This window comes from Aethalodelphis obliquidens, unplaced genomic scaffold (assembly GCF_003676395.1).
Source record: "Aethalodelphis obliquidens isolate GAN/ISIS:26980383/991018 unplaced genomic scaffold, ASM367639v1 scaffold89, whole genome shotgun sequence".
NCBI classification, from domain to species: domain Eukaryota; kingdom Metazoa; phylum Chordata; class Mammalia; order Artiodactyla; family Delphinidae; genus Aethalodelphis; species Aethalodelphis obliquidens.
In genome coordinates, this window is record NW_020838033.1 from 4,669,114 (window position 1) to 4,681,128 (window position 12,015).

General features: G+C 45.8%; 2 protein-coding genes across 11 annotated transcripts in view; both read left to right on the forward strand.

The window, feature by feature from the left end:
• Positions 1-7,738, forward strand: part of WIPF2 (WAS/WASL interacting protein family member 2) — a 45,515-nt gene extending 37,777 nt beyond the window's left edge. For all 7 annotated transcript variants that reach the window (XM_027094630.1, XM_027094627.1, XM_027094628.1 and 4 more), the window contains 2 exons: positions 624-725; positions 968-7,738. In XM_027094630.1, the coding sequence (XP_026950431.1) occupies positions 624-725; positions 968-1,008 (143 nt within the window). In that variant the 3' untranslated portion in view covers positions 1,009-7,738. The remainder of the gene's footprint in view (positions 1-623; positions 726-967) is intronic.
• CDC6 (cell division cycle 6) overlaps positions 1,038-12,015 on the forward strand; it is a 19,409-nt gene continuing 8,431 nt past the window's right edge. Inside the window, exons 1-5 of one of the 4 annotated variants that reach the window (XM_027094620.1) lie at positions 1,038-1,310; positions 9,461-9,651; positions 10,498-10,779; positions 10,904-11,103; positions 11,355-11,530. In XM_027094620.1, the coding sequence (XP_026950421.1) occupies positions 1,063-1,310; positions 9,461-9,651; positions 10,498-10,779; positions 10,904-11,103; positions 11,355-11,530 (1,097 nt within the window). In that variant the 5' untranslated portion in view covers positions 1,038-1,062. Of the gene's footprint in view, positions 1,311-8,551; positions 8,750-9,460; positions 9,652-10,497; positions 10,780-10,903; positions 11,104-11,354; positions 11,531-12,015 lie in introns of those variants that run through there. The other 3 variants (XM_027094621.1, XM_027094623.1, XM_027094622.1) reach the window with 3 other exon arrangements.

Here is a 12,015-nt window from a genome sequence, read left to right on the forward strand (position 1 = left end):
AGTGGACCAGTATTTTTGCTTGTAGGATATGCCCTTTGGAATGTGATCAAGCCACACCCATAGAACATTTGAGCCTTCTTGTAGAGGGGCCATGGAAAGTGGGAGTGGGAGCCATGACATGGCCATCCCGACTGTGTTGCAGAGCTCAATGAGGGGAGCCTGGGCCAAAAGGGAATTTTCTGGTCAGATCGTTCCCTAGCTGGTGGCATATAGTCCCATTTTAGATTAATTTCTGCCAATTTGTGGATTTAGTTCAGTTGGTTTCCCATGGTGATAGTCTCTAACATGACTATGTTACTGAAAGACAGAACTATATTTCCTTCTCCTGCCAGGCAAACAGCTGGGCTCCTTTCCTGGTATGTGCCTGGTTTGGGGTGGAAAAATTTAAAGAACCAGTTCAAAGACTCATTCCTTAACGTAAAGAGCCTTTGAACACACTGTGCATACGAGGTGCAGAGAGTAATGCTGTTGCTGCCCTCACGAACCTTGCTTTAGTGGGCAAGGCAGGCGCTCATGGTACATCAGGAAGCCCGGGAGACTAGTATGGGGAGAGTCAGAAGTGGCAGAGAGGTGTGTGGGAGCACGAGGAAGGGCGATATGAATTAATATTGTTCCTTTTGCAGATGATTTTGAGTCAAAGTATTCTTTCCATCCAGTAGAAGACTTTCCTGCTCCAGAAGAGTATAAACACTTTCAGAGAATATATCCCAGCAAAACAAACCGAGGTGAGAGAAGAGAATCATGGAAGGTCTTCCGTAATTGCATAGGCTGTAGAATTGGTGTGTGCTTTTCTTAGCTTAAAATTTGCTTCTCCTTGTCTGCATTTTCTTAAACAGACAACGAAGCCTTGTCCCAGATTTTAAAGGTTAGCTTGAAGAGCCTGTCTGTCTCTCATTTTAGGAATGTTTGAGTTATTCAGGGTCTGGTGGGTGACCTTGCGTATGTGGTTTTTATTTATTTTTTTCAGCTGCCCGTGGAGCCCCACCTCTGCCGCCCATTCTCAGGTGAAGCCTGGCTTGGTCCTGTTCCTCAGGAAAAGGATGGACCCTCTCCTCTTCTCAGATGGTCCCTTCCATTCTCCCTGAAACCTGCATGACAGCTCCTAACGTGTTTCTCCAGTGCAACCAACCTCGAGACTCCAAGCGTCCACCCAGCTCACCTCCATCTATGCATCTCGTCTCTGGACTTGGTGACCGGACTCTTTATATTGACAGTAGGGTCTCAAACCCTGCATCCATCCCTCCTCTTGCAAGCCCTGCTGGCCAGATGAGGAGAAAGATTCCATGTCTCCTGCTTTCCTCTGGGGAAAGGTGCCTTGTTGTGATGAATGAACTCATTGTCGGGGCGGGGTGGAGAATGGTACTCCTACCTTCTCCTACCCACTGTGGGGGGAGCTTGGTGGGTATATTATATTTCATCATTTTAGGAGGCTGGCATGGCCAGGACTTCTGGGGGTGGGCATTTTTAGTGAAATGGGAAAGGAGTTTGCAGAGAAGTGATCTGTTTTAAAGGTCAAGTTTAGAGCATGGGCAAGGAAGTGGGTCTGCTTTATTTTTAGGGGTATTTTGGCTTTGCCCTCACCCCACCCCACGCTTATACCCAGAAATAGGTTGGATATAAACACTAAATACTAATCAGTTGAACTAAACATCTAATAAAAAGAGAGGGTGAAGTAAACGGGGGGTCCTTTTAGAGCTAGTCAGTTCCTCTGCGTCACAGGGACCAGGAGCCATGTGAGCCCTCTGGGGCTCCCTGCTCCATTTCTTCAGGTGCTGAGGCTGAGGGATGTTTTTCCTCCTCTCACCACCTATCCCCTCAAGAGAAAAGTCCCTTTCATTCATTCATTATGGATTCAGAAACCCCCAAAACCTCTAGTGAGAGATAGGAAGATAGGACCTTGGCCTTGGCCTTAACCTTGACCTTGAGGCTGCCTCAGTCTTCTCTGCTTGGCCCTGAAGGCCACTGGCCCTTTCATCCCTGTTCAGAAACTTCAGCCCCTGATGGGTGCTCCAGGATGACGAAGAAGGGAAGGGTGAAGCACCTTGTGGAAGGGACCAGCTCTGCAGGCTGTGAATGGCTTTAACTGAGGCCCACTCGTTGTGAAGTTCATAGCCCATCTGAGTGAGCAGGCTCTTCCTGTTCCCTTCTGCACCACTCAACCCCAAGACTGCAGGGGTTAGCACAGCAGAGTAGAGAAGGGTGAGGAAGCTTATGGGGGTAGTCAAAGATTCCTCTGCCAAAAGCACAAGGACTTTGGTGCGGTGTGCCTCAGTCCAGTTGATCTTCCCTGGCAGCCAGCAATATGTTGTTTCGTCTTCCAGGTCCTAGTTAAAGAGCACAGAGAAAATGAAGGTTCCCAGTCTAGGTAGGAACTGAGCTTGGATCGTGGTGCAGGGACTTCCCCTTCTCCAACAGCATGATGGAGCTCCTGGGCTCCACATCCAGCTGGTTTGGTTTGCTAAAGCTCTTGTCAAGTGCAGAGGCTGCTCAAAGCTTGAAGTGAGAGCAAAGGAGCTTTCATCAGATACATCACAGGCTTAAACTGTCCTAGGGACCTTTCCTATCTGTTGGATCACAGACGAAGGATCTGTACATGGTGCCCAGTGAAACCCAAGTGCTCCCAGTGCTAGATGAGAGAGCTCTCAACTTGGGTTATTTATCTGGGGTCTGCGATCCTTTGCCATCCCCTGGACCATATTGACTGTTGGGGCGAACCATGATTAGGTCTGTGACCACGGTTTTTCTAATCATTCTTTATTTATCATTCTTATTTTCAAATCTGTTAGCAGTTACCTCCCAGCAGTATCCCCCCAGCATCCTGAAGCCAGTGGAGCTTAGAGAGAGGATGTTAGTGGAGGGAAAAGGACAAAGTACAAGACTTGATACTGCAGCAGAGTTCCAGGGTAGATGCTGACCCCAGTTACTGAACTTGGACTGTGAAGTCTTCCCATTTATTTTTGAAATGGGAGTTGATGCCTTTTGTACAATGTTATCAAAGCGTATCTCTTTTCCCCTCACTCCTCAAACATAGAGCATCGAAATGAGCATCACACGTAAAAGCCAAACCCCAGCTTTTCACTGGGGCTACTATCTTCCTCCCGTATGACCTGCTGCCCCTCATATTCCCCAGCATTTGGACTGTGTCACGTGGGTATTGACTGTATTTTCATTTTCTTGGCCTCATGGAAAAAGGCCTGGGACTAGATCTAGTCAGATGGATTTTCTTCTTCAGAGCATGTTGATGACACAGTACCTATTTAAATGTCTTTGCCTTATACCCTATTTGGTCCCTGTGTTAATAACAGATTTATTATCATGTATATTTACTATTGATGAATGGGAATGTGAGCCTCATAGTTACTGATCTATTTTGTATGCTGTAAAAAGCTTGTAATATAGGTTTGAGGTGGGCTGGCTACAAGAGCACTAAAACTTCTCACCTTTTAAACTGCTCTTTTTATCTGCTTGTGGGAATGTCATCTCTTCAGTGGAAGATTGGGTGGTCTCATGTTGAGGCTGTTGCCCAGTCCCATTAACCCCCTTATCCCTTCCCAGAAGGAAGAGACATTGCCCAACTAGGCATCAAAGAAGCTGTGTTAAAAGCCCTCGTGTGGGTTTGGTTTTATGATGTTTTTCTCGGGTGGGAAAAACTTCATAGTTGTTTCTTACCGCCCTTTCTGGGAAGCAGGCCAGTGGTCTGCAGGTTTTTAAATGAGCTAGATGCCCCTCTCCCCGTCTCCTCTGGTCCCCAGACCTGGATCGCAGCACTGTGGTGCTCCAGGTGTGGTTTGCTCTATCGTGGGGGTTTCCTCCAGCTGCAGAGGCCCAGCGTTTTCCCAGCTGGGCCCGCAGAGTGAGAGCACTTAGGGGCTATCCCACCCAACAGACAAGAGGCTCCTGTCTCCAAAACTTCATCCCAGCCCTCTGAACTGGCAAAGGCAAGGAGACTAGCCACTGACCATTGCCCTGGGGGCATCCCCTCACCCCATAGCTTCCCCTCTTGAAACCTAAATTTACCTCCAGGGAGAGGTGAGATAAAATTGTAAATAGACTTGCTACAGAGCAACTCAGGGTTGGGGTGTGTTTTAATTCTCCTGATCACTTGAAATAATCTGTAGGCTGAGTGCTTATGGGAGTGGGGGTGAAGTGTGACTCCAGGGTCCTTCCCTTCTGCAGAGCTCTGGGTGGAGTAGAGGGCATCTGAGGCCCTTTGGTGGCACTACACTGAGCTGTCTGTTCTGGAAACCCAACCTGCAATCAACTGCAAATCAGATTCCTCACATTCCAGTTGTAGTCTTTCTTTCCCTGTTGAATCTCAGTCCCTGGCTGTACGTGGTCAGGGTGGCTTTCTGTGAGCCACCCTACTTTAGGGAATGGGAGGCATTACAACTCTGCCTTCGAGACTCGTCTCTTAAAAGCAAAGTGAAGCAAAACTACAACCACCTTCAAAACACATACAGAAAAAAAAAGGATAATTTTAACCAAAGGAAGGGTTTGGTTCCATTCAACTCCACATTCATTGTGCCTTTACTTGTGTTAGATTTCTGTGCTTTCTTCCTCTCTCCCTCTTTGAAGCAATTAAAATCTTCCTTGATAACTGCTGTTTCCTTCTTTCTCCTCTTGTCTGACAACTTAGTGGGTTCCCTCTCTAATGGTCTTAAATCTCATTCCACTGGTGGCAGCGGGGCCGAGCCTTCTCTTCTCACGTCTAACCCTTGTCCTTTTCCACGTCGACCAGCATGGGAGCCATCGTCAACACTGAATAAAAGACTAGAGTGACGTGCGTGAAGAGTGTATGTGTGTATGTGTGCGTCCATCTTTGTCTGCATGTGGATTGGTTTCTTTTCTTCTAAAAAATAATTTATTGTATGATTTATTTTGGAGTTGTTTCTGATTACGGGGCTCCCTCTCCCAATTAGCATTGATTTCTTTACCCCCTTCTACAGTGTATAATCCGGTCTCAGGTTGGATTCTTTGGTACATTTCTTTCTTCTGGATGCCGTGCAGTTTAATTAAACCTTGCTTAAAAACAAAAGCAAAAAACCTGAAAACTGTGTAGTCTTGTCTGGAATACCACCACAAGTGGTGGCATAGAAGAGAGAAAGTCTGTTGCCTCCGGTTAGGGTACTGGTTTGACTCCAGATCCTCTGAGAAAGTAGAAATACTAACTTGGGCAGAAGCATCTGCAGCTTCCTCGGAGTTTTCTCTCCTCCCCTCCTGCTGTGTTTTGAAAGTCACAGTTCCAGTTAGCCAGGCTGACTGGGTGATTCTGATAGAGTTGGTCATTATTTATATTTGCCACCTAACTCCCCTTTGCCCATGATTCCAGGGAACTCAGGAGACCCCCTGGCCTTGTGTCCTTTCCTTATATCCCTAAGGCTTCTTTCCACCTGTGTGTGTGGTAGATTCTCACACTGAAGTGTGAAGAAAAGGTGAGGGCAGAACACGCAGACTGTGTCTGTTTTTATGTGGGTGTTGCCTTTTTTTCTTCACTGCTTAAGTTGAAATCTTAGCTGGCTTTCTTGAACGTTGACTGTAGGTGTCAGAATTGAACCAGACATTCTCTGCTTACTGTGGTCAGCTGACGTAATCACCACTAAGATTTAATGAGCTTAATCTACACTTTCGTCACTAGCAAAGGTCTTGAAATTATTTCCCGTACTGGTTCATAATAGGTGTGTGTATGAGGCACTCTCACACAGTTTGATATAAAAACCTATGAGGGTGCGGGAGCGAGGGGAAAAAAGGGCCTCCTTTCATTTTCATCCATATTTGCCAGGTTGGCTGAATTCCTGATTCTTTGACCCATCATTGTTACTAATATGATTAATAAACTACCTATTTATTGATTTAATTGTTCCTCCTGTGACTTTGAATAGCCCTCAAATAGAGTTTGCCTAGATGACTCTCAACTTGCTAACCCTATAAGCTTTCTCCGTCCTATTGGGATGGTATTGCTAGTCTGTGTACGTGTGCACGTGCCCGCCAGTGCACGCACGCACGCACACAGACACACATAAGGATGCCGGACAGGTCCTTCCTGTGTCATTTGGTCCCTTCCTCCATGACACCGTGTATGGATTAGCAAGTGATAAGGACACTAGTTTGCCCACCTTAATTATTACCAAGACATAGCCGCTTATGGTGAATGTGCCTCTTTAAGTATTTTCTGGCCCAGCCCAGCCACTAACTGCAACTTACTGCAAGGAAGCTACCTGTCTCTGACTTCCTATTACTCTGCAGACAGAGGTAAGAGAACTAAAATGTCAACCTCAGGATCCTAACCACCCCAGAGGATAACTATGGGGAAATGCTTCATCTTTGACATCACTGGAGCCCAGTCTGGATTGTTTTTACACATAATTGAATTGATTCTCCACTCCTAGGTTTAGGGGTGTGAGATTTAAAGGACTGTAAATGTTCAAGCAAAAGATGGATATCGACTTGGCAGGAATGTCCTTTCCATTCATTGAGCAAGCGTTGATTGCGTATTTTACTCTGTGCCAGGCACCGACAATATGAAGACGAATAGGACATGGTCTTTGCCTCCAAGGAGCTCAGAGTCTAGCAGAAGACTTCAGGACAGCCACCAAGGGAAACCTATGCGGGGCATTAAAGGCTTTATGGTAATTAGCCAGGGCAGGAGGATGGTGACTGGCATTCCAGACATAGGAAACGGCAAGGACAAGGCACAGAAGCGAGAAACAGTATGATGGTCTGCTCATCATGTTAGTGGAGTAGTGAAAAGAGAAAACTTCAACTAGGTAACCTTTTAGAGAACTTTCAATCTGGACGTTCTGTGATTCTCTGCCTGCTTCCACAATAGTCACTTATTCTTGTAGGCTTTTCTTGGACTGGTGCTATATTTCCTGGTGAATGCTTTCATAGGCTCCAATATGCACGTTAAGTACTCATGGCTTCCTCTGCCCCCTCTGTCCCACTGTAACTGAGGTAGTTGTTCACCACCATCCCTTAAAAGCTGGCTGGGCACTTGTTACTACCATTTCTGGTTATGAAGGACAAGTTTTAGGTGTCCAGGTTATAAAAATAAATATGAACAGTGAAAGTTGCTTCTTTCTAGGTTCTGTTCCCCTGTTAAGAGATCAGAAATACCAGCTGGTAAAAAAGTCTCCATTCTGTGGTAGCGCTTTCTCCATTCGTGGCAGCCTACGCTCTTCACTCTTGTAGTTTTCAGCTCCTAGAAAGCCTTCCCCAGATGTGCTCCTTCGCCGTCTCTCCCTCTAAAACCTGCATCTGTCTATTCCCCCTCGGTATGTTTTAAGTGGTCAGGAGTTTGATCTCCTGTTAGACTTCCTGAGTTTGAATGCCAGTTCTTCCACTTACTAGTTGTGTGACCTTGGGCAGATTTACTCAACCTCTCTATTTCAGTCTTCTCATTTGTGAAATGGAAATAATTCCAACTTCATGGGGGTGCCTGTGAGAATTAATAAGGTGATATAGGTAAAATACCAGAGCTCAGCCCCTGGCACACACAAGCACTCAATATTGGTTTTTATCTCCTATATGAATGAACTACAATTAAGTTGATTGTATTATTGTTTTCCTATTTCTCGGCTTGCTCTATTTCATTTGATATTGAAGGATGACAGATACATGCTTACCATCACCTAGAATTGGATTTGGGTTTTTAGTGGAACCTGGGTTGTTAGCATTGGAAGCTGGCCTGTAAATTACTGCTTTAATTTATATTTTTCATTAAAAGTTCAGATTGCCACTCCATCTGTAGTGGTCTTCTCTGGCCCTGAAACCCTTGTATTTAGCCATAAAAAATATATATATTTTAAAATTAAGGGGCCATAATCCTCTCCACTCCCCACATTGTGTGGATTAATGGGATTAATGATAGGAAGGTGCACAGAATATCGTATTCTTATCTTTAACAAAATAAAAGCAAAGGCCTGGCCCTTTTTCTCACCCTTGAAACACAAATCAGGGAGATACTGTGATGAAGTGCAGTGTATTTATGTATGTATGTATAACTTTACAAAGAAACATTGCTTTTGGTTGTCAGGAAATGGACCTAGGCCCTTCGAGGCCACCAAAATTCTGTGACCTCTAACTAACCCTCGGCACATTTGCTTTGTGTCTTGCAGTGTTGGGCATTAGATATGTAAAGCGCTTAGCATCATACCTCGCACCCAGAACCGCCCAAATAATGGCAGGTATTATGTAGTAGCTCTCTGAAAATATAGCCCATTAGGGTAAGGAAAAAATGGGTATGTGCAGCAGTGAGAAGGTATTGAAGGAAGGGCGTGGGAATACAGTCGCGAGCGGCAAAAACTACAGCTCCCGCCGGGCCTCACTCAGTCGGCCCCGGCGCAAGCGCGCATCTTTCCGCCGAGGCCCCGGATGTAGACTGCCCCTACGGCTCGGTGGGCGTGGCCTCGTGGTGGCGCTGAGACCTGAGGCTCTCTTATTGGTTGTGCGCCTTCCCGCTTGATTGGTTGTGAAGGAGGGGGCTGGGGCCAAGGCGTGCGGCGCTCTGGCGACACCCAATCAGAAACGTGGCCGGGCTTTGGCGGGAGGCGGGAAAGCTGCGGCTGTGCAGATTTGGCGCGAGCGCGTCTGGGCTTTCCGGCTGACGGTGTGGTGTTTGTCCAGGATCCTGTCGTGGACAGTCCCTTTAGTTTTCTGTGGGAGACGTGAGAAGGCGCCGGCACTGAGGTGACGCAGCACTGTGAGGTGGAAAGGAGAGGAGGCCCGAGTCCTGGGGGGGCGGCGGAGTTGGGTGAGGGGCTAGGGCGAGGACCGCGGGTTCCGTAAGAGGAGGAGAGCTCAGATCGCGGGAGGGTGAGAAGGTCGGGGTAGGGAAGGGAGACGTGCGCCCTCGGAGTGCTCTGGCAGTTGTGCTGAGTGCGGCAGGAGGGAGACGTTCCCCGAACATCTGGGGCTATGTGGGGCCGAGAGTTGGGTAGAGCGGGGATTGAGTGCGGAGTGAGGGCTTGAGGAAGCCTGTAAATGTGGGAGGCTGCTGGGCTAAGCTGGTGTTAACGATGTACCCCGTGCCTGGAGCCAGGGGGGTAGAAGTACTATGGACGCCAGTTAAGATCAACTTGTTATTGTATGTCTCGAGTGGTTAAAAATTTGGGCTCTGGAGCCAGAATGCCTGGTCTTATATCCTGCTTTGCTGTGACGTTGGGCCTCTCTGCCTCTGTTTTTTTATCATTAAGATAAGGATAATAGTACCTACCTCTAAGGTGGTTGTAAAACTTAAAGGAGTTAATACCTAAAATGTTTATGACAGCCTTTTACTCGTAGTAGGTGGTGTTCGCTATTGTTGCATAGATTCGGATATGAAGCAAAATTAAATGCTAAAATATTGTTACAATATAATCTACTTATGAAATGAATTTCGATCTTCGGTATAAGTTACATGTTAGTTGCTTTTTCTTCACTTTTACATATTGACTGGCTGTCCTGTTCTCTTTTTTGTACGCAGCTGTGTTGCCGTCATGCCTCAAACCCGCTCCCAGTCACAGGCTACAATCAGTTTTCCAAAAAAGAAACAGCCTCGGACATTGGACAAAGCTAAAAACTCCAGTGATACCAAACTAGAACTGGCGAATGTCCAGGCCATACCCCGTTCTCCTTGTGCAAAAATTCTGCCTCTTAGCCCCAGAAAACGTCTGGGTAAGCTATCCATTATTTGAGTACAACTTTTTGTCTGGTAGCTCTCGACCTCTCTTTCTCAATAATAAGATGCCTTTGAAACAGCTTCCTGAGTTCAGTTAAGACCACTCTGTTCCCTTTGGTTATTTTCAGAATGGTTGCTAAGTGCTTACTGAACTTCAGAGTTAAGCTACTTATTGAGATCACTTTCCGAACTACTTAATAGGTCTGATCTTCAGTTCCTTAATACTGAACTTGGTTCTGTCAGTGTTTTAAACGACCTTGCAGTTAGTTATATAGTATTTTGAAACTTGCCTCGTTAGTTGTGAAATTAAGAAAAACAGGTGACAATTCTTGTTTTAGAGCAGTGGTTGGTAATCCTTTCTTTTTCTTTCCTTTTTTTTAAAAATTATTTTTTGTTTGTTTTTTCCTTTCTTGTTTTAGATCATCTGTTTTTAATGAGGGGTGATTTGGTAGGATCTGGAGACATTTTTAGTTGTCATAACTGAGGGGGTGATACTGATATAGTGAATAAAGGCTGGGAATGCTGCTCAATATTCTACAGTGCACAGGACAGTCCCCCACAATGAAAAATTACTTGGTCCAAGATATCAATGGTGCCAAGGTTGGGAAACCCTGTTTTAGAGCAATCCTAGAATTTCATCCCACTAAAACCTCTACCAACTAGTAAGACTCAGTGGTGCCATCTGGTGGCCACTATTTGCTTCTGGATGAGAGGCATTTTATTTTGGTGGTTCTGACCGTGATAGAAATTCATCCCCCTTTTTGGGGGGGATGCAGAGATCTTTCCAAGTCCTTTTACTATCCACTGCTATGAATGACCACATTTTGCTTTTAATGTTTCAGGTGACGACAACCTGTGTAACACTCCCCGTTTACCTCCCTGTTCTCCACCAAAGCAAAGCAAGAAAGAAAATGGTCCCCCTCGCTCACATACATCTAAGGGGCGCAGATTGGTATTTGACAATCAGCTGACAACGGAATCTCCTAGCAAAAGAGAACAAGCCAGACTTCACCAAAACAAAATATGTTCCTCAGTTCCAAAAGGTCAAGACATCGCAACAAATTCTGAGCAGAGATGTCCACTGGAGAAAGAATCTGCGTGTCTGAGACTTCTCAAGCAGGAAGGTTGGTTCTTACATGGCAGCTGTTAGTGCGGCCTCATGAACACGGCTGGTGACTCCAAGTGAAACCTGGTGGGTCTTCTCAGTCACCTCTGTTGTGTCTAATTGTCCTTTCATGTCTGGCACAGGTACTTGCTACCAGCAAGCAAAGCAGGTCCTGACTACAGCTGTCCCAGATCAGCTGCCTGCCAGGGAAAAGGAGATGGATGTCATCAGGAATTTCCTGAGGGAGCACATCTGTGGGAAGAAAGCTGGAAGTCTTTATCTTTCTGGTGCTCCTGGAACTGGAAAAACTGCCTGCTTAAGCCGAATTCTGCAAGACCTCAAGGTACATTGAGAGTCTGAATTATGATGCTCTTGCCAAAATGACACTTGGTTATCAAGGGTTAAGAAAAAGTAGAAGTGCTTAGGGCACTGCAGTTTTCCCCAAAATAAGACATTTTTAATTTCACTGTCTAAATCTTTCCAAATGAAAGTGGACCTTATTCTCTTGTATGCTGTTAACTCTTCAAAGACACTTCAGGTTCCATCAAACGTTTATCTGAGGCCAAAATAACTCGCATGTTTGCATTTTTCTAGAAGGAACTGAAAAGCTTTAAAACTATCATGCTGAATTGCATGTCCTTGAGGAGTGCCCAGGCTGTATTCCCAGCCATTGCTCAGGAGATTTGTCAGGAAGAAGTATCCAGGCCAGCTGGGAAGGACATAATGAGGAAACTGGAAAACCATATGACTGCGGAGAAGGGCCCCATGATGTAAGCATTGCTCTGCTGCATGTTGCTCTGTGAAAATCTGCAGGATCCATTGCCCACAAACTCACATTCTCGTCTCTTGAATGTATCAGTTTGCTCATAAAAAGAACATTTCCTATATTTTCTCTCTGAGGGGTAGTTACATAAGCTTAAAGGGAAAGAAGAAAAGAAAAAACAAAAGCCTTCTAATTTTAAATTGGGGGAAAATGTTTTTAAACTAATTACTTGAAAAACCTGTATGTTACTTTCTGGTGATGATGGGGGGTATCATCATAACAGTGACTGGAGGTGGGACAGATTATGATCTACAAACTAGTCTTTTTTTTTTTTTTTTTTTTTTTTTTTGCCATATGTGGGCCTCTCACTGTTGTGGCCTCTCCCGTTGCGGAGCACAGGCTCCGGACGCGCAGGCTCAGCGGCCATAGCTGACGGGCCTAGCCACTCCGTGGCAAGTGGGATCTTCCCGGACCGGGGCACGAACCCGTGTC